The sequence below is a fragment of the Empidonax traillii genome, unplaced genomic scaffold, assembly GCF_003031625.1.
Source record: "Empidonax traillii isolate 1590-97213 ecotype Southwest subspecies unplaced genomic scaffold, ASM303162v1 scaffold144:size1428860, whole genome shotgun sequence".
NCBI lineage: Eukaryota > Metazoa > Chordata > Aves > Passeriformes > Tyrannidae > Empidonax > Empidonax traillii.
The window spans coordinates 389,226-406,868 of NW_020955337.1; the positions used below are offsets into that span (position 1 = coordinate 389,226).

The 17,643-nt window shown below is 38.6% G+C and overlaps 1 protein-coding gene across 8 annotated transcripts in view; it reads right to left on the minus strand.

The window, feature by feature from the left end:
* The window catches only part of WDFY3 (WD repeat and FYVE domain containing 3), a 173,514-nt gene that overhangs the window by 17,036 nt on the left and 138,835 nt on the right, over window positions 1–17,643 (minus strand). For 6 of the 8 annotated variants that reach the window (XM_027884421.1, XM_027884428.1, XM_027884425.1 and 3 more), the window contains 20 exons: window positions 17,273–17,372; window positions 16,195–16,355; window positions 15,394–15,623; window positions 14,440–14,549; window positions 13,451–13,633; window positions 12,648–12,805; window positions 11,120–11,197; window positions 9,931–10,158; window positions 9,051–9,104; window positions 6,575–6,743; window positions 6,198–6,361; window positions 5,291–5,439; window positions 4,899–5,019; window positions 4,476–4,561; window positions 4,128–4,208; window positions 3,539–3,593; window positions 3,101–3,220; window positions 2,201–2,318; window positions 956–1,062; window positions 14–167 (listed from right to left, as the gene is read on the minus strand). In XM_027884421.1, the coding sequence (XP_027740222.1) occupies window positions 14–167; window positions 956–1,062; window positions 2,201–2,318; window positions 3,101–3,220; window positions 3,539–3,593; window positions 4,128–4,208; window positions 4,476–4,561; window positions 4,899–5,019; window positions 5,291–5,439; window positions 6,198–6,361; window positions 6,575–6,743; window positions 9,051–9,104; window positions 9,931–10,158; window positions 11,120–11,197; window positions 12,648–12,805; window positions 13,451–13,633; window positions 14,440–14,549; window positions 15,394–15,623; window positions 16,195–16,355; window positions 17,273–17,372 (2,626 nt within the window). The remainder of the gene's footprint in view (window positions 1–13; window positions 168–955; window positions 1,063–2,200; window positions 2,319–3,100; window positions 3,221–3,538; window positions 3,594–4,127; window positions 4,209–4,475; window positions 4,562–4,898; window positions 5,020–5,290; window positions 5,440–6,197; window positions 6,362–6,574; window positions 6,744–9,050; window positions 9,105–9,930; window positions 10,159–11,119; window positions 11,198–12,647; window positions 12,806–13,450; window positions 13,634–14,439; window positions 14,550–15,393; window positions 15,624–16,194; window positions 16,356–17,272; window positions 17,373–17,643) is intronic. The other 2 variants (XM_027884426.1, XM_027884424.1) reach the window with 1 other exon arrangement.

Genomic DNA, 17,643 nt, shown 5'->3' on the forward strand with positions numbered 1-17,643 from the left:
TCTTATAGCCTACCTAGGTCAAAATTGTTGGAATTCAGCAGGAACTCGGGGAGGTAGAAGAACTCTGGGATGAGCTCCTTCACGTCTGCCATGTTGTGCTTCGACGCTGAGTACCAGGCCTCCCGCACGCTGTGGAACATTCGGTCAGCCAGGTCGAAGTGACCACCCTGGGGGACAGAAACAGAGGCACACCAGCATCAGAGTTATCCCAGCACAGCTGGCTTTACCAAGAAGGCAAATTAGAGCATCCTCTGCCTCATAAAGACGCGAGAACGTTGCATGTTTCTTCCTCTAACACAGTGGATTTGATCAGCTGTATTACTTTTTGGTACACGTTAATAGTGAACGTAGAGCACTGAGATACAGATAGACAGAACTTTAGGAAAAGAGATATCTAGTCTGACTTCAGTCTCTTCCAGAGAAACACAAATCTTTTTTGCCTGATGGCTTCTGTCTAGGAAAATATGTAATGTTGATATGTAATATTACAAATCGCATTACCCATCAAACTGGCAAACAATTCCAGGATCTGCAAGCTTTTGTTTATTTTAACACTCAGTATTAAAATGTTTCTTTGGATAAACATACTGGTTTAAAATAAACATCTTTCAACACCTGCAGCACAGAACTAGACAACTGGCATATGATTCTTTCAGCAACATTAAAATAAAGCATGGGCAGCAAAGAATTTTTCACAACAAAACTTGCTTTGTTTTTTGTCTGGTGATATTTTGTTCTGCATACATTTAGAAAAATGTTCAAACTATAAGGAAAAAAAAAGTGTAATTCATGACATCTTTTTAAAAGACACATCAGAAAACTGCCAGGCAGTAACAACTCTGCCAAAATGTATTTCTTCCACAATTTTTGATGAAAACAAAGCTGACTGATCGTATTTTTCAGTTATGTCTGAAATACACACCAGGCAAGAAATATGAAGTGATGTAATTTTTACCTGTAACCGTAAGAAAATCTGAGTGAAAGGCTCCATCCGGACCAGGTAGGAAGCCACTATCATGGCTGATGAATAGTGGGTCCCATAGTGATAAGCTGGGGTTTCCCCTGCAGATTAAACATCAAAAATATAGAACAAATAAAGCAATTAGGTGACAGATCCAGTACTAACTGGAAAAAAAAATACTGTGTTTTAATTACACTGTGAGCCGTCAACACACATAAAATTGGAATCTGTAATTTTCATTCTCAGAAATCCGAAAGCTTTATATTTTGTCAAGGTCATTCCTTGAGTTTTGGTCACAGTCCAGTAGCCCTAATTCAGTGGGCCTCTGCAAAGCAATACTGAATGGTTAGTCATTTTTTATTTTAACTAACTGAACTGCTGCAATGCAGCTATGGAGATTTCTGTAGAAGAAACTTATTAAAAAAAGTAATTTTTTTTTTTACTTTTAGACTTATTGGTTACTGTGGAATTAAAGCCTTAGGCAGAAATACATATCAGAATTGTTGCCTACATGTTTTGTACAGTTTTCACTTTCTTAATTTCCTGGTGAAAAGTCTTTATAAACACACTTAGAAAATACTGAAACATTTCTAGAAATGAATGCCTCTGCCACCTACTGTTGTGTTTGATATAGAACAGCACTGCAGTAGTTAAACAGGCCTCTGTCTTCGATAAAAACACGTAAGCGTTTCTTTGCCAAACGAAAGGTCTTTTTCAATACATAAGGAAGCTCTAAAATCATGAATATGTAGTTTAATTGCATCTCATTCTGAGTTTTTCTAGAGAAATAACTGCTGTTTTTTTAGCCAAAACACATGCATTAAGATTAGAAATGAAAAAGGTACAATACTGCTAATGCAGAAGTATTCTAATTCTTTGTAGTACTTATGTTCATGAAGCAGCACTCAAATTGTATTACCAGACAGAGCTGGTTGTGCTTCATGTGTCTGCCCATTACAGTCTTTGGACAATTTTAAACTCCTCTAAGTGTGCACCTGTTTTGTCTTTGTTTTTACATATAAACAAAACCTGTCATTTGTATTTAAAACAAACAGCAAGAAAACCAACACCCCTTTGCTCTAACTCAGTGTTTGTTGGAAAGTCACTAAAAAACACAGTAGAGTTCTGCACATCCATATTCAGACCTCTTGGCCCATAATGTAAAAATCCTCGAGTCTCTCCCATGACGTGACAGGCACACGTCCCTCTGCTCTTCCTGAAGGATGGATCAGTACTTACCATTGGGATCCTCCCAGTCTTTGTATCGCTTCTTGTACTGGGCTAACCTGTCTTCTGTTTGAGCTCCCATGGGCTTCGCCAGGTTTCTGAACGTTTTGGGATTTGTAAGATCCAGTTCCTTTAAAAATACAACAGACAACAATTTTATCAAACCAAACCAAACCCTTTCAACACTGTTGGTTACTATATTTAACACCACATACCTCCTGAGCCTGTTACCTTTGCTTTTGACACACACAGCTGGTGCAACGTCGGATACGCTTAAAACAGTCCTTCAGTCTGATCCAAGAGAGTCAGTGTGTTTTATTTTAAATCACATCTGGGCTCTGGATAATTTTTGTCCTGCTCCCCTCATCCTGTCCCCAATTCCCCCTAATTCTGTTCTTGAATACTCCACAAGCACTCTAACAATATTTTATGTTATGGTCTGTCTGGTGGCAATGCCTGCCCACAAAAGCATTAATAGGATGTTTCATCTTTTTCAGAAGCAAATTCTTCACTGTGGGGCCAGATTTCATTGTAGGCCCCACGACAGCCTTCTGGACAAAGATGCTTTCTCTGTGGCCTTGGCAGACTTCAGGGTATTCAGCAAAAAACTAATGCAAAGACTTACAGGAACTAATGCAACCTAGAGAGGCAAGTGCCTCTCTACAAAGCCCAAGCCCTCACCTGTGTACTGTAACATCTGTAAAATCAGCACAGGCAAGGACCTGCACACGAGACAACCAAGAATCTCTCATACCCTACCACTGGTAAGCTGGAGGAACAAAATAGACTGAAATAAAGAAATATTGATAAAGGTAAACCTTGGTTTTACCTGAGCATGAGTCAACTGTAATATCGGCAAAACCTCCAACTTATAAAGGATTACTGGCAAGGCTGACAAGACACTTTACTTACCTCTGAGTCGTAGTCTGCGAGGATCCAGGGAAAGACAGGGTACTGCATGAGATCATTATAGGATCTGCCGGCCAGAGTGTTTAAGTGCATCAGGTACTGGAAGTTACTGATTTCTCCTCTCTTAAGGAAGACAGATAACAGCACTGTGAAGTTTTCACTTTGCAACAACCAAATGTCTACAATGCCAGACTGTCACTGTTCTCTCCCAAACATATGAAACTTATTTCAATATTACAATGCTCATCTTACTTTGACTATGGCCACCCCCCACCCTGGCTGCATTTTCAATGGCACAAACATTTCCTATTTGAAGATGATGTAATGAAATACTACAAACTAAAATGCTGAGATACACTTTCTATAGCAGTATATTCCAGCTGTTATCACTACAAAACGTAGAATGTAATATAAAATAATCCCTAAAATTTTCATACTTACTTCCCATCTTTGAGTAACAGATTTTTCTCCCACTAAAGTGCTAAGCAAGCCAGACCTAATGGGAAAAAGAATGTGCATTTTCTGACTTAGAAGTAAGATCTGGGTTCCATCTTCACAAGACAATCCAAAGTTTCAAGAAGAAAACTTGTAAATTGCAATAATTATTAAAAAAATAGGTCTTTAGCAGTACTCTTTTTTACATCCAAACACTGTAGAAATTATGCATGCAATAACTTGCGTAATACAGCTGTGTAATTCAGTGCCAGTGGTGTCTGATGAGTAAAATATTTTTAACAACTTGGACAAATCTAATGGCTTCAGCACTCCAATTCCTTTCAGAATGTATCTGTATACTGACAACATTAAGCCTGGCAGTCTATATTAATTAGTAAGAGGATACACCAATGCTGCCGATGACATTAGTACGCTTAAAAGTAACTGGAGCACATCATCACTAACTTACTTATTTTGAGGATGCCCAGTTATAAATGGAGGTTGCAGAACTCCGCAGATAATCCTGACATTAATGCAAGTCTCATTTACTGGAAACTGATGAGTTCTAGAGCTTGTGAGGAACAGAGTCACCTACCCTTGCTCCACGCTGGTGTTTGGCCTCTGCCCAGACACCGACTCCGAGCTGTCGGTCAGAGATGGCACCACAGCCAGAAACCTGCATCAGCAGTGAAAAGGAGATTACAATTAGTGCTTCTGTCCCGGGTATGTCATCTCCTGAGAATCAGAGTTTATTTACTACAGTTAAAGACTTTGTTTTGAGTCCGCTACGGAACATCTTGAACAAAATCAAACGACAGGTTTCTCACTGAAGGCATTTAGCGCCTTCTAGTGGTTCTTTCGTGCAGCACTGAGGTGCTAACGTATCAAAAACGCAGATATTGGCAAATACTCATTTTAAATGTTCCAACTTATTTTACAATACCTTTGATAAACTTTGTTTCTAACGCCTTTTTGGAAAGCTAGAAGATAGTTTCGTCCGTCTCCTGAGAAAACTTCAATTGCAATTGGCTGAAAACAAAGAGGACAAACCCACGTCAACACTAACTTGTCACCTCTGGAGGTCAGGTTGCAGACCAGTTTAGTTATATTACATCTGGCACCAAGATATGGAGAAGCAGACACTTGCTTAGTGCAAAGTGTCTTATTTTTGGACCACTGATATTCACTGACACACACAATAAATTAAACCATGGTGAGCCAACAAGGATGCTCAAACACTTGAACACAGTGAATAGTTTCACTTTCCAAATACTGATAAGTTACATACTGATTTTAGCTTTTGAAAATGACAACATCACAAAACTTCAAAGTTGTCTTCTCAATGCAAATGTGGTGTTCAAGTTACCTGCAAAAGGTATCTCCTTTTATGCACTTCCTTGATATCTTCATATGCAAAAATGCTGCAAGTTCTTTTGAGCTGACTTGGACCTTGCCTTGCTCCTCTAGGTATGATTGGCTCATGCATCCTGTAAATCAACATAAACAGGCAAGAGAGAAATGGTTAAAAAGAAGAGAAATAAAAGAATTATTCTCTTAATTCATGAGAGTCCAGTTACAGAAGAATCTGATTTTCACAATATACCATACTACACCGAGCAATTTCTAAGCTGAGAGGAAATTGCACCTGAGGTTTTCTTGCACCTTGCATTGTTTTGGGGTTGACTCCTCAAAAATCCCATTAAATAATACTTCTTGCTCAGCTATCAAAGACTGAGGAAACTCTATTAATCCGCTCACTTTGGAGGCAGTGTCTCAATGTCCCGTATTTCTCTGGTGGCTGTCATGGTGAATCCGTCAATGACATAGAAGTGCTCCTTCCCAAAGAGCAGCAGCCCTTCGCTGGTGTCAAGGCCCTGGACCCGAGCACAGCGGTACATGTGCTGGATCTGTAACCAAAAACAAACAGAGAAAACCCATTAATGAGCTCAGACTCAGACCACTGCCTTGTTACAATAAGCCACAGACCTTTATCACTTGTAGATACAGCAAAAATCCTGTCATTTACTCCCTTAATCAGAAATAATGCCCGCAAGTAGAAACTGGGAAGTTAGATAAATCTATATCATACTGAGAAAGCTTTATTTATTTATCAATTTATCCACTTGAACTATGCTTCCTGAACACATTTCAGAACCTGCAGCCCACTCAACTATGATCACAACTGTATTTACTGGTACACTTCAGATGGACGAAGTCTGAATACACAGCATGGTAAATCAAAATTGTTCTTGGAGATAAAGTACTTGTGATCAATCTTTTTCATTCTAATGAAGGCAACAACTAATTATAGACAGTGTGCCAAGTTCAGCATTCATATTTTCACTGTGTATTTTCCCTCCAGACTCAACAACCTGACACTTTATTCCAAACACGGGATAGCTCAATAGCTTTCATTTCAGGACATGTTCATTTTTCCCTTTTAGGCAAAAGTTAAAAAACCCAGAATGTTCTCAGTACAGGGTTTTCAGAGTCAGGATCTCTTTGAACCAAAGCCCACATTTGGTTTCTAAGAGGAAACTGATGAAATATACAGCAAATTCAGCTGCAGATCAGGGAAGTTATATAGGACATTATTCATGCTTGAGACATGTAATGCAGAAATTCCAATGCAGTAGGTTCTTAGTGTGCTTGAAGTACACAGTACCTTCTCTCCTTCTTCAAGAAGTCGAAGCAAAGTTGTATTGTCAGTCTTCTCCTCTTCATCAATCGAACTCCCCTCAACAATTTGATCCTGTGACTGGTCCTGGTTCTCATCATCTCCTCCATCAGGAGCAGAGCGAGATCGTTTCAGGGGAGGCTTCACCAGGCCTGGAAAAGAAGAACAGAGACAAAAAAAAATAAACCCCTGAAACATAAAAAATTAACTTCACAAAACCTTTCAGATTACTGACCCAATGCCAAGACAAAAAAAAACCCAAGAGTCCTACAGGTTCCTTATGCTTATCTTTACACAAATGCATGAGAAGATATAAAGGCAGATAAATTGAAAGAAAACAGTTCAAGACAAACCAAGTATCTAACCTTTGACTCTTGCAATAGTGTCCTCCCCATGTTCTGGCTCCTGCTGAGTTGTTTCACCCACTGTATTCTCTTCAATAGCATCCTGGAAGACTGCAGGGTTTCCAGAAGCCAGGCGCATGTAGTACTCCTTGCTGTCATAGCTTATGGCTCTTCGGTAACGAGCAGGTTTCTTGGAAATAATTGAAGAAATTGCTTGGTCAGTCAACTCTGCACCCAGTGAAGGTGTTTCAGGAACACGGGGTGCAGCACAGTGCATGCCCATCAAGTGCTTTGTGCGTGCTCAGTCATACACCAACACATACAGGAACAGAGACCCCTCAGGAGACCCGATCTGTCAGCTAATTTGCAAGGCAGCTACTAAGCCACTCAGGTAATAGTGGGGTTGCAGAAAAGCCTGCAGATAAACCTACAACATGGGAAATAGGAAGTGTAGCCAGTATGTTATGAAGTGACATGAAAGGTTGAGATGCTGCTTGTGCTTAAAACTGATTGATCAGGTGGCCATTTTGTCACCTTTCATAACTCCCTACAACACATGCAGCTTATTTGTTAGCCAGCTGACTTCTACGTAAGGCAATAGTTTGAATAAAAAATTGCCTCAAGGAAAGATATAGATATGTGGAAGTTGATATGAACTAAAAGCACTAAAAGGATCTGCTTTAAGGTTCAAAAATTCTTCACTAATTCAGGTGTTTCTTTTTTTAGAAAAGATTCTTATGGTTCATGGGCAGTAGACTGGCACAAGAGTATGTATTTCACTGAAGCAATTCTTTAAAAGCTGTTTGTACCTTTCGATGGTGGTTTTGGTCTTTTGGTTTGGGGTTTTTTGTTTTGTTGAGGGTTTCTTGTTTTGGTTTGGAATTTTTTGTGTGTCTGTGGTGTTTTGACCCTCTTTGTCCATTCCATCCCCCATCACAGGCTAATTCTTACATTCCTCACTTGACTATGGAGGCAACATTCAGAAGAACTAAATGAGGACAATTTATATGTCAGAATGATCACAGGAAATACAGGTGAAGACAGAAGTGTTCCAGCCAAGGGTCATTCCAAGATTGAAACACATGGATGGATGAAAACGCATTGATTTTATAATGCAGTTGGAAATTTTCTTCTCTGACTACTCTCCACATGCAAACTCTAGAAAGTTTTTAGAATTTGTTCAGTTCTCTATCAAAATAATTTTTTTTTTGTTTTGTAGCATTATCTTCCATGAATTGCAAAATTAGGCTGGGATAATGATGAAATATTATTATTATAAATCCAGTTCAGTGCTTTACATTATGCAGAGTTGTAGAATATCATTCCCATTTAAATTAAGATCTTCCCTTCTCTGCTTTTGCAGTATTAACTGGAAATACATAAAATAAGAAATTAATTACTTTTTTGGGGGGTGTTTATCTGTATGATAGTATAATGGGAAACTAACAACTCATTAAAAAAATCAAAATCAAACTAATTTTATTACAAGTTGACGCTTGGGGTGACAAAGTGAGTAAGATCAGCAAGATGGAGATTTATTATTTCATGTAAAATTAGCTGTTCTCAAAATAAAAAATTTAAGGCACTGTGATCTAATTTGCTCACTTATGTTCAGCTAAGTCTTCACCCCTAATCACCACAAAAGTGCCATTTAAACAATGCTTAAAACGCCTCTGGAAACAATTTATGTATAGCCTACAAAGAGAAATCCTAAATAGCACTGCTAAGAGGAAGAAAGGACAACAGTAACAATTTATATTAGATATTCTGTATAACAGAATTACTTTCATTTATATGAATTGGTTTCTTGTTGAAGGTAATTCAAAATAAGTGACCGCACATTACACATTGTACTTAGTGATGGGCAAGACTGCAAATCTAATTAACAGAGAAGCACATAATACTCAAAAGAGTAATACTGCAGAAAAGCCACTTCCAAGCAGGTCTGTTCTTTTCAAGGCAGGATTCACGTTTTTTAGACAAATATGTATATTTCATTAATAGTAAAACTGAGAAGAGCCAGCTAAGACAAAATGAATAAGGGCTTTAATAGAGCAGGCCGGTTACAGGCCATTAGATGGCCAAAAAGGAGAAAAACTGCTTACCAGCTCCTCTCTTACAAAGAAACACTTTCCCACTAAGTGCTTCCCGGTGATCGTGTTGCCCATTACTAAACATGTTCCACCCATCATTAGTTCAGACCCCAAAGCCACAACACTTCACACAGTGAGAACAGTGGTAGCACAGCCCAACACAGCCTGTTAGTGTGCAGCAAAGAAGGTAAGATCTACAGAATGTTTTATTAGGTGAAGGTTGAGGAGAGCACAGTAACGTCTTCTAATGTGATTACTGAAAAAACCTTCAGGCCTGGAATTATTTACTGAAAGAGCAAGTTGAAAGCCAAATGTAGAAGCCTTGTTAAGGTTGCCTAACATGCAGGAGGAAAAAAAGTTATATTTATTTTACGTTCTTTCAGTCAGTGTGCTTGTTTCTTTACCTTTTGAGGAATGGTATCATCAGATGTCTCAGGAAGTCTACTTGAGAAGTCAGACTGAAAACAGGGCATCAATTACATAAGCATCAGAGAAAGAACACTTTTGAGAAGAATGCATGATGGCATGTTCTCTACTTCATGTGAATTAGACTGTCACCACAGCTACTGTGTCAGACCACAAGCAGGCAAAATATACCTGATGGTTTAAAACTGACTGACTGCTATGACTGACTTGTTTTAAGTACTTTGACACTCAGGTTTCATCTGAGGAAAAAAATTCCTGCATGCATACTCAAATGCCTAATAAGACACAATAAAGACTGCTCCATTTCTTAAAAATCATGCTCCAAAATGAAAAGGGGCTAAATGCCAAGCTTTCAAAGGCCATACATTTCTGCTACACAGCCCACCTTCACAATCACAGATGGATGAAAGTACATTTCACAGACCAAGGCCTATATCCTCTTTGGGTTTTTTCCTCTTTTTTTTTTTTCTTTTTTTTCCCAGATCACTGTTTAACACATTATCTAGAACAAAGAGGAGAACTCAGATGAAATCTCCCATAGTTATGGTACATCTCAGCCTCTAGAGGCTGGTGAAGGTGCCTGTGCTGTTTGCTGGGAGGATCACTCAGCATACCTCACCTGATGTAGCAATTACTAGTCTTCAAGTTCGATAATTTTGAGCCTAGTGATTCGGTCTCTTCCCTAAATACACCATGAGGAACACCTGAACTTTACCAGCCATTCAGGACATATAGATAGAATACCAGGTAACATCAACAGAGGAAAATACGTTGCTTAAGAAAAACTTGTATTGGAAAAAAAAAATAGATTTTGCAGTAGGACATAAAATTACCCATCACAAACTCTTGAATACTTACCAGCAAGTTTGTTTCTTGCTCAGCTTCAGGCATGTAGGGATACTGAGTATAAAACATATCATTCCGCACCATCTTTTTCCTCATTCTGCAGGGACCCTCAGTCATCTCCAACATCCACTTGTCCAGATGGGAGCCAATGGGGGGACCCCACAAACCTCGCTCTCGGAGTAACTCGTACTCAATCTGAGACCACTCCTCTGTCACGTATTTTAATGCATTCTGCTGACGCTGAACACAAAGACATTGGTAAGTGCATCAGGAGCGAGGCTTTTAAACCTGTCTCTGATATGAGCAGAGATATCTTCACTACACTAAGGAAAAACACATATTAAGTCATAATTCCAACACCACTTGCCAGTATTTGTGGTGTCAGTTAACATGAAAGCAGGGCTCAAACTGTAATCTTCTCAAAAAAAAAGAAGGTGGTAAAAGCTCTGCTTTTTGGTTTGCATTGTTAATTGAGTATATTTCTAAAAGGCAAACATGAAAGAAATGTTAACACTAAACTACCAAATTTGAAAAAGGATTTTAAGTATGAAATTGTTTTGGAGGTCTTCCTGTCTATATTTGCACTGTAGAGAGAAGTTTAATGAAGCAGAGTTTGGTGATTTTTAAGGTTTTTTTAAACTAATTGTTTTCAATGACCTGTTTCTCTCAGAAGTTGATTTCTTAGGATTTACAGCATGAAGCTCAGTAACTACTTTGAACCAAATGTCTTTGAGAATGTTTAGAAGAAACCACAGGGTGCAACAATTTCATTCTGGAAAGCACAGAGTAGCCACTTATCACTGCACGACACCAGAAAATTTTACGCTTCTCCACATCTTCTCTTACTTTTGCACAATGTTTTAGAAATACACTGTACTTCCAATCTCTCTCTTTCTGTTCCCTGCTTTTTATTTTCTTCACACTTCTAAGGAAAGACTATTTAAGCTTGAAAAAAATTAAGATTTAACAAGCAATATTGCGACAAGAGTTTCAATCTACAACCAAATCAAAATGAGTTTCCTCACTTGTTTATTTGATTGCACTTAAAAACTTCTTAACAGTAACAACTGTACATAAACATTCCAGTGTTTCACCTATAACAAGCCAGTATTTTACAAGCCCCATGCTGAGAAATGGCATTGGCATAACCTAACAGACCAAAGCAGCAGTGTAAAGCAACCAAAACTCTAAGCCACCATACCTCCTGGTATTCTTTATACTGCATATCAACCAGGTCCCGAACCACTGCAATGTGAGTAAACATCCACTGGGAAATTTCCTAATACAAAGATAAGAGACCAGATAGAATGACACTTTATAAAGATTTTGTTTGAATGAAAATGTGTATGAATAAATGTGTATGAAAAGGTGTATGAATTCATCACCTTGCTAAACTTGCTTGCAAATAATAGTTTCTTTTAAAAAATTACTTAGATAATTAATTTCAAACTGCTACACACGGAAGTATTAAAGGTTTTGTTTGGTGTTTTCTTGTTCCTTTTTTTAAAGGGGATAAAATTAGGTGGATGAATATCTTTATTAAAAAAAAAAAAAAACAAAACAAAACAACTGGCAAACATTTAGAAAATATTTGAAACACATGACTAACAGCTCAGAACATTCCCAAACAGTCAAAGATTGGCACTGACAAATATTACTACTTTTTCCTTTTTCCTTATGAGTAATATTTTGTGGACGCTCCCTTGTTTGCTGGAAATCCTCAAGACATCCCATCCCTCCTCGCTCTGTCCCACAATATGCCTGTTTGCAATTATTGCTTCCTCTACTGACACAGTCAGCAAGAGTTCCCATCAGCTCTTGGTGAGTTTCTTCCCTTTCAGTGTATGCCTGCTCACCAGGAAAAGGACTGAGAACACAGAGTTCTCTATCAAAGCTACTGGCTAGTTTTCAGATCAGAAAGAAAACCAGGAACATGGTTTTTCCAGAGGAGACAAACTCAGATTAAGTCAAACAGGAGTTAAACATTTCCTTGTGACAGGAATACACCTTGAACCAACATGTTCCCAACGTTTCAAGTACTAAAAACAGTAAGAACTTAATCCTCAAAAAGTTTCAAACCCCTCTTGCCTTTGTTTTCAATGCCCCAATTAATTTACACTAACTCTTTGCACTGCCCCACTAGGTACTGTTCTACTGAGAGCACCGGCACCATGGCTCTAGACTTCTTTTTACATTATTTTTTTAAAGCAAGTAGGTTTGCAAAGCAGATGTCCAGTTCTACCATGACATGTTGCTTTGCTGAACTCTTCTTTGTAATACAATAAAAACAGCACAAAGCAGCATTTGTTTATTCATGATACATGCATAGTCACATAGGGATTATTCCTAAACCACATCATCTTGAGGGCAGGACGGAAAAAAGGACGAACATCTGTCTCACAGCTTCTGTTTCAGTGCAGTAGCGCACACCGAAGACCCAGACTAGCAAAGCCATAAAGCACACACATATCCAGAAGCAGCTGAGCATTCTGACCAACAACAAAGAGTTTAACCCTTGGCTTAATGTTACAGATATGCAGTATGGACCTATTACATGAGGACACACAGCAGTAAGATGCCCAGTCTGGACAGTCAAAAAAGGGAAAGAAAATGAAACACCAGATACCACTTTAAACTCTGGAAGATTCCCTCCATTGGGATATTTATCACAAGCCCTCCACATACACTGCTGGATTTTAGACTGCATGTTATTAACTGACAGAAATTACCTGTGTAGAGAGGTTGTGTTTATTCAGCCCACTCTCCTTGCGGTTTCTCCTGGAACCAGTTAGTTTAGAGAGGCCAAAGCCACTGCTGACTCGTGAAAGTTTGGACTGTGTGGTTGGAACCAAAGCCTCCCCTCTGCTGATGCATTTCTTCTCATGAGCTGAAAAACAAAGTGTTGGGAACACTTTTTAGACATTTTCCCCCCATTATAGTTTTTTTTTTTTTTTAATAGAAAAACCTTTTCTGTTGCTTCAAAAAGGCCTAACTCCACTGAGTGTCTGCAAATATACTACCAGGGAGATACTGGAAAACTGAGCAAACATCAGCCAGGAACAAAGCACACCTAGAAATACAAGAGACTGCAAAAACAAGTACTCCAGGTTTCCAGAAATTCTTTCCGTACAACCAGGTTAACCTCAATTACCTCAGAATGGTATAATCATCAAAGGAGTCACATCTATGGCATTTTATTATCTGCTGTCTAAACTCTTGCTAATTCAATCAATCATCAGTTGACCTTCTTTATTATATGGGCACAGAACTAACTTGTGCTTAACTTGTTGTCCACCAGGATTCCCAGGTCCTTTTCCTGGAAAACTGCTTCCTGAACAGGTTTCTGAGCCAAAAAGTAGCTATAGCATCACTGCTGCTAGAGAAGGACCACTCAGTCACCCATTTCCAATCTTATCACTGGACCAAGAGTTTGCAGGCTACACCCAGCAAGAATTTGCAGGTCTCCCTCCCTGGCAGGTTCACTCCTAGGAAATCTGCCGTTCAAGACAGATGAATCCTCAGTTACACTTACCCAAATGATTTTGCCAACACTTTAAACTCGCTTCCTCAATAAAAGGTCTTGCAACGGTTATGTCCACTTGGCCACGATCATTGACAGGCAGAGTCACTTTGAAAACTTCTTCTAAAACTTGCTTTTTACTGTGGATCAGCTCTGTCCACACTCTGTTTATGGCTTTTAAAAGAAGCTGGCGACCTGCATAAGTACAAGATCACAAATAGCAAGCTCTCTACAGTGCTTACAGTACTGGTATTTTTACAGCAGTGAAATGAATAATTTCTTCAATTATACTCTACTTTCTTCCCCTCTTGCATGACGTGGGAAATGCTTTGGTCAGACTGTCTTTTTTTACCATTACTATGCTATCAATTAACTTTGGCCATTTTCCCCCTGTGAATTTGAAACACTGGCTCTGATTAGCTGTGATTCATCTCCCACACGCATCTATTAAAAAACTGACAAACCTTACAGAAGTCTGTGTCTATATGTATGTTTTCCATACATACATTAAGCTTGAGTATTTTTACATGACTGTATGCCTACATACACACACACATAAACATTAAACATACATATGTAAGAAAAAAAAATCACGGAATATTTTCTTCCACAGCTAGTTCATAAATTTCCTTTGAGTGGAAGATCCTGAAGATGCCACTAAATAATAATTTTATAGTTTATACCAACCCACTTCCTATTGCATTTAACACCGTGCATATAACGCAGTATTTCTAATTCTGGTGCACGTCCAGACAACAATAAATAGCTCTCACAGTTTTAACAAAGCACTAACTTATCCTGGATATGTCTATCTTGATATTTCCAAGTGTCTTTTCATTAATTTTTTATATATTTTTATACACACACATACCCCTCCAGAGAGTAACTGGGTAACACCCCCGCCACAACCCCTTGCCCCAAGTAACTGGGGTAGAAGATTAGTGATGACAATACAGAAGCACCATTATGAGACATCTGTGGCTTTGTCACTCCCAGATTACCTTCACTGACATCTTGATTGTAGACTCCATCTGGTTCTATATCAGAGGGGATCATAATGTGCCAAGTTGTCATCCTGGCTTCTGCTTCCAATCCAAACCCATCAACATTGCTACAAACACACAATGAATTAACAACCACCAGAAAAAAAACCCCAAAACAACAATAACACACCAAGCTAAAGCATTTGATCCCCTCTAACAGTATCACAAAGACTAATACATGCTACTACAGCAAAGTATCTTCACTTCTGTCCACCTGAGTCCTGACAATCCGTGGCACAAGCTGAACTGCAAGTTAATGAAAAAATGACATGCCGTGGACACTGATGTCACTAGAGGAAGATTTGAATATTTGAAGAAACACATAACAGACAAGGCCAGAAACAGAGGACAGAGATTGATGATGCTTGCCAATAGTCTTTGGTTGAAACACAAGTTGTGCATCTTTTTGGAAAGAACAAATGAAAATGCCAGGCTGGCATTTGAAGCAATACAGAAAAGTGGGTGTCTACAGCATTTGTCATGGACACCTGATTTAATGCATGACTGGACTTACTCAATACTACACATAAAAGTACTAAGATACAGAATTTGTATGAAATTAATCAAGTGACGGGATCCTTTATTAATTATCTAGCATCAGTGTTTCTATCTTTAAAACATTTCAAATTACAAAAGGATAACAACAAAATGGTTAGATAAACACTTGTCAGCATTTCAAAATACCTCTGCAAAAGGACATAGAAACGGTCTCTATACCCAGTATCTTCAAACCTGATTTTGTTTCAAAACGAATCTCTTCAGTTTGTTTGCACTTCACTGGCTGGAAAGTTACAACCAGTTATCCAGCATTTGCTGACTTATTTTCAAGGTGAGTGCCATTACTGAGAAAGAACAGGACATTTTGGTACTTCACAGCCCTGGTTCTGGAATGAACTCCTGTCTGATATTTACCTTCCCCCATGCAGATTAATCAAGCAGTGAGCCAGGCAGCTGATGAACTCCTGATCGTGATTCCCAGGTCCCAAAATTAAGTTTCTGTTCACAGTAAGGACCCTTAGGGAATCAAGGAGAGCCACTTGCTGAGGAACAGTTTTGTGCGCTCTTGAGAACTGATACAAGATGGTTCTGTTCAGGCAGTGATAAATGGCATCCAGCGATAGTCCCTGAGATCTTCTTTTTGACTGATGGGGAGCAAAAGAATCACAATCAGATAGCAGCAGAAAATCATTTTACTGGCACAAAATCTTCCCTTGAATTGACCCATGCTCATTTTTCACAATTAGTATTTTACCCAGAAGCGTCAATTCCATGAATTTCAAGAATGAAAATGACATTAACGATAATACATTTATAATTTTAACACCTATAAAGACACTGCTGATTTCTAACAGGAACAGTCTTCTAACAATCTCCAATAAATGTATATGAGGAAGTTTTCAAAAAATATCAGGGTAAATATAGGAAGCTTCCGAAAATTCCTGCAAGGTATATTTGTTTACTTTGGTGGGTTTCTAAAAAACAATGTCATTTGAGAGCAGTTTTTACTCAACTGCCCATATTAAAGCACTCCACAGTGACAAGATGAGCTAAGAAAGCTCAGTAAAAGAGAGAGGAAGCTGAGGGAAGAAAAGAATATTTCTATGCCGACCTGACATGTGTCACTAGCAAGTTGCTTAGTGACACCACTCCATGCATTTCAGCCCAACCTTCAAAAACGGTTCTGCAGGCAGGCTAACAGAACAACACTGTTACCTGTGCAATGAGCTGGATTATGAAGTCCACAAGAAGCTTGGATTCTTTGTTGAACATGCCCTGCCAAAGCTTATCTACCACACGCTGTGTAAAATAAAACACGTTGTTCACCAGCACTTGATAGCTTCCTCCACTCGTTATAGGGAGAGACGCATCTTCACCTAGGTAACAAAAAACACAATAGTTGTCTTCATTTATCAGAAAAATCTATCTGCATAAATACACTTCCATTAGTTTATGCTTTCTAGACTTCTGTAAAAGAGATTCAGTCAAAGATAAAGGTAAAACCTCATGGCTTCCCTACAATAAGCTTTGACAGTAAGTAAACATAGTTCTGGATTTATTTTATTAAAGCACTGCACCCAGAGGAAGACAAATCGCTGCTGTGGCAAGAAATGAGGAGCCTTACAAGCATTTTTGAACAGAAATGCATACAGCCCCATGACACCTAGAATGAAGATACGGCAGACCTAGAGCTCCTGGGAAGTCCAGCAGGCCACCATGAAGTCCGACTGGGTCCATCATCAGCCAATACTCCTACAGGTCCCTTCCCGATCATCTAAATCGAAGCACTGGTGCAACAGCCTACCCTACTGGCATCAAAGCTACAAGTTTCTAATTCTCTTCCTGTCCATTTATCAATGGAGTGCTAATTCTTTTTTCTGCGGTGCTGCCTTCATAATAAAACTACAGTAGGAAGGAACGGAAACAAAGCTAACTTTTAACCCATGATAAATTGACCAAAGCTCCAGATCCTCTACCAAGGTAATAAGGACATGAGAGATGATGCAAGATCCAGTTTCAGTTCTTTTTGATGTGACTGTGATTTGTCTGACTTTCACATCCAAAAGATTTATGCGATGTAATTTTTTTGAATAACCTATTTGGCACAATCAAGGTAGTGAGGGAACATGCAAGCACAGCAACACCATTTACATATCAAAGGAAAGGAAAGGGCAGAGAGAAAAATAAAGACAATCAAGATGCAAAATAACAGGATAACAAAAAAAGAAAAAGTCATAGAATCAAAACCTTGTGTTCCAATCAATAGATTGATAATTAAAGTTTGTTATATTACCCAATAAAACATCAGCTGCAAGTAAGTGGTCCATCACTCCATCCAAAACATATGTCTGAAACTCCTTCTGCTGTGTTCGTGTTGATCTTTCAGGGGAAGCCTGAAAAAGGATATTAAGATAATATTCACATAATTACTCTCTTTGAGCAAAGAAAGAAAGAGAGGAAGGCTGTCCTAGGTGATTTCCTCTTTTTCAGCTCTTGTGAACTACTTTTATTTTGTCTTAACATTCTGTCCCAAGTAAAAAGTTTTGGCTTTATCTAAAAATTTAAGCAGGCATGTCAAGCATACACTGGCTGCAGGCAATCTTAACAGAGCAGGCATTATTTCTACTTAAATTCAGTAAATTTATCTTCTGCCATAATAGGAAC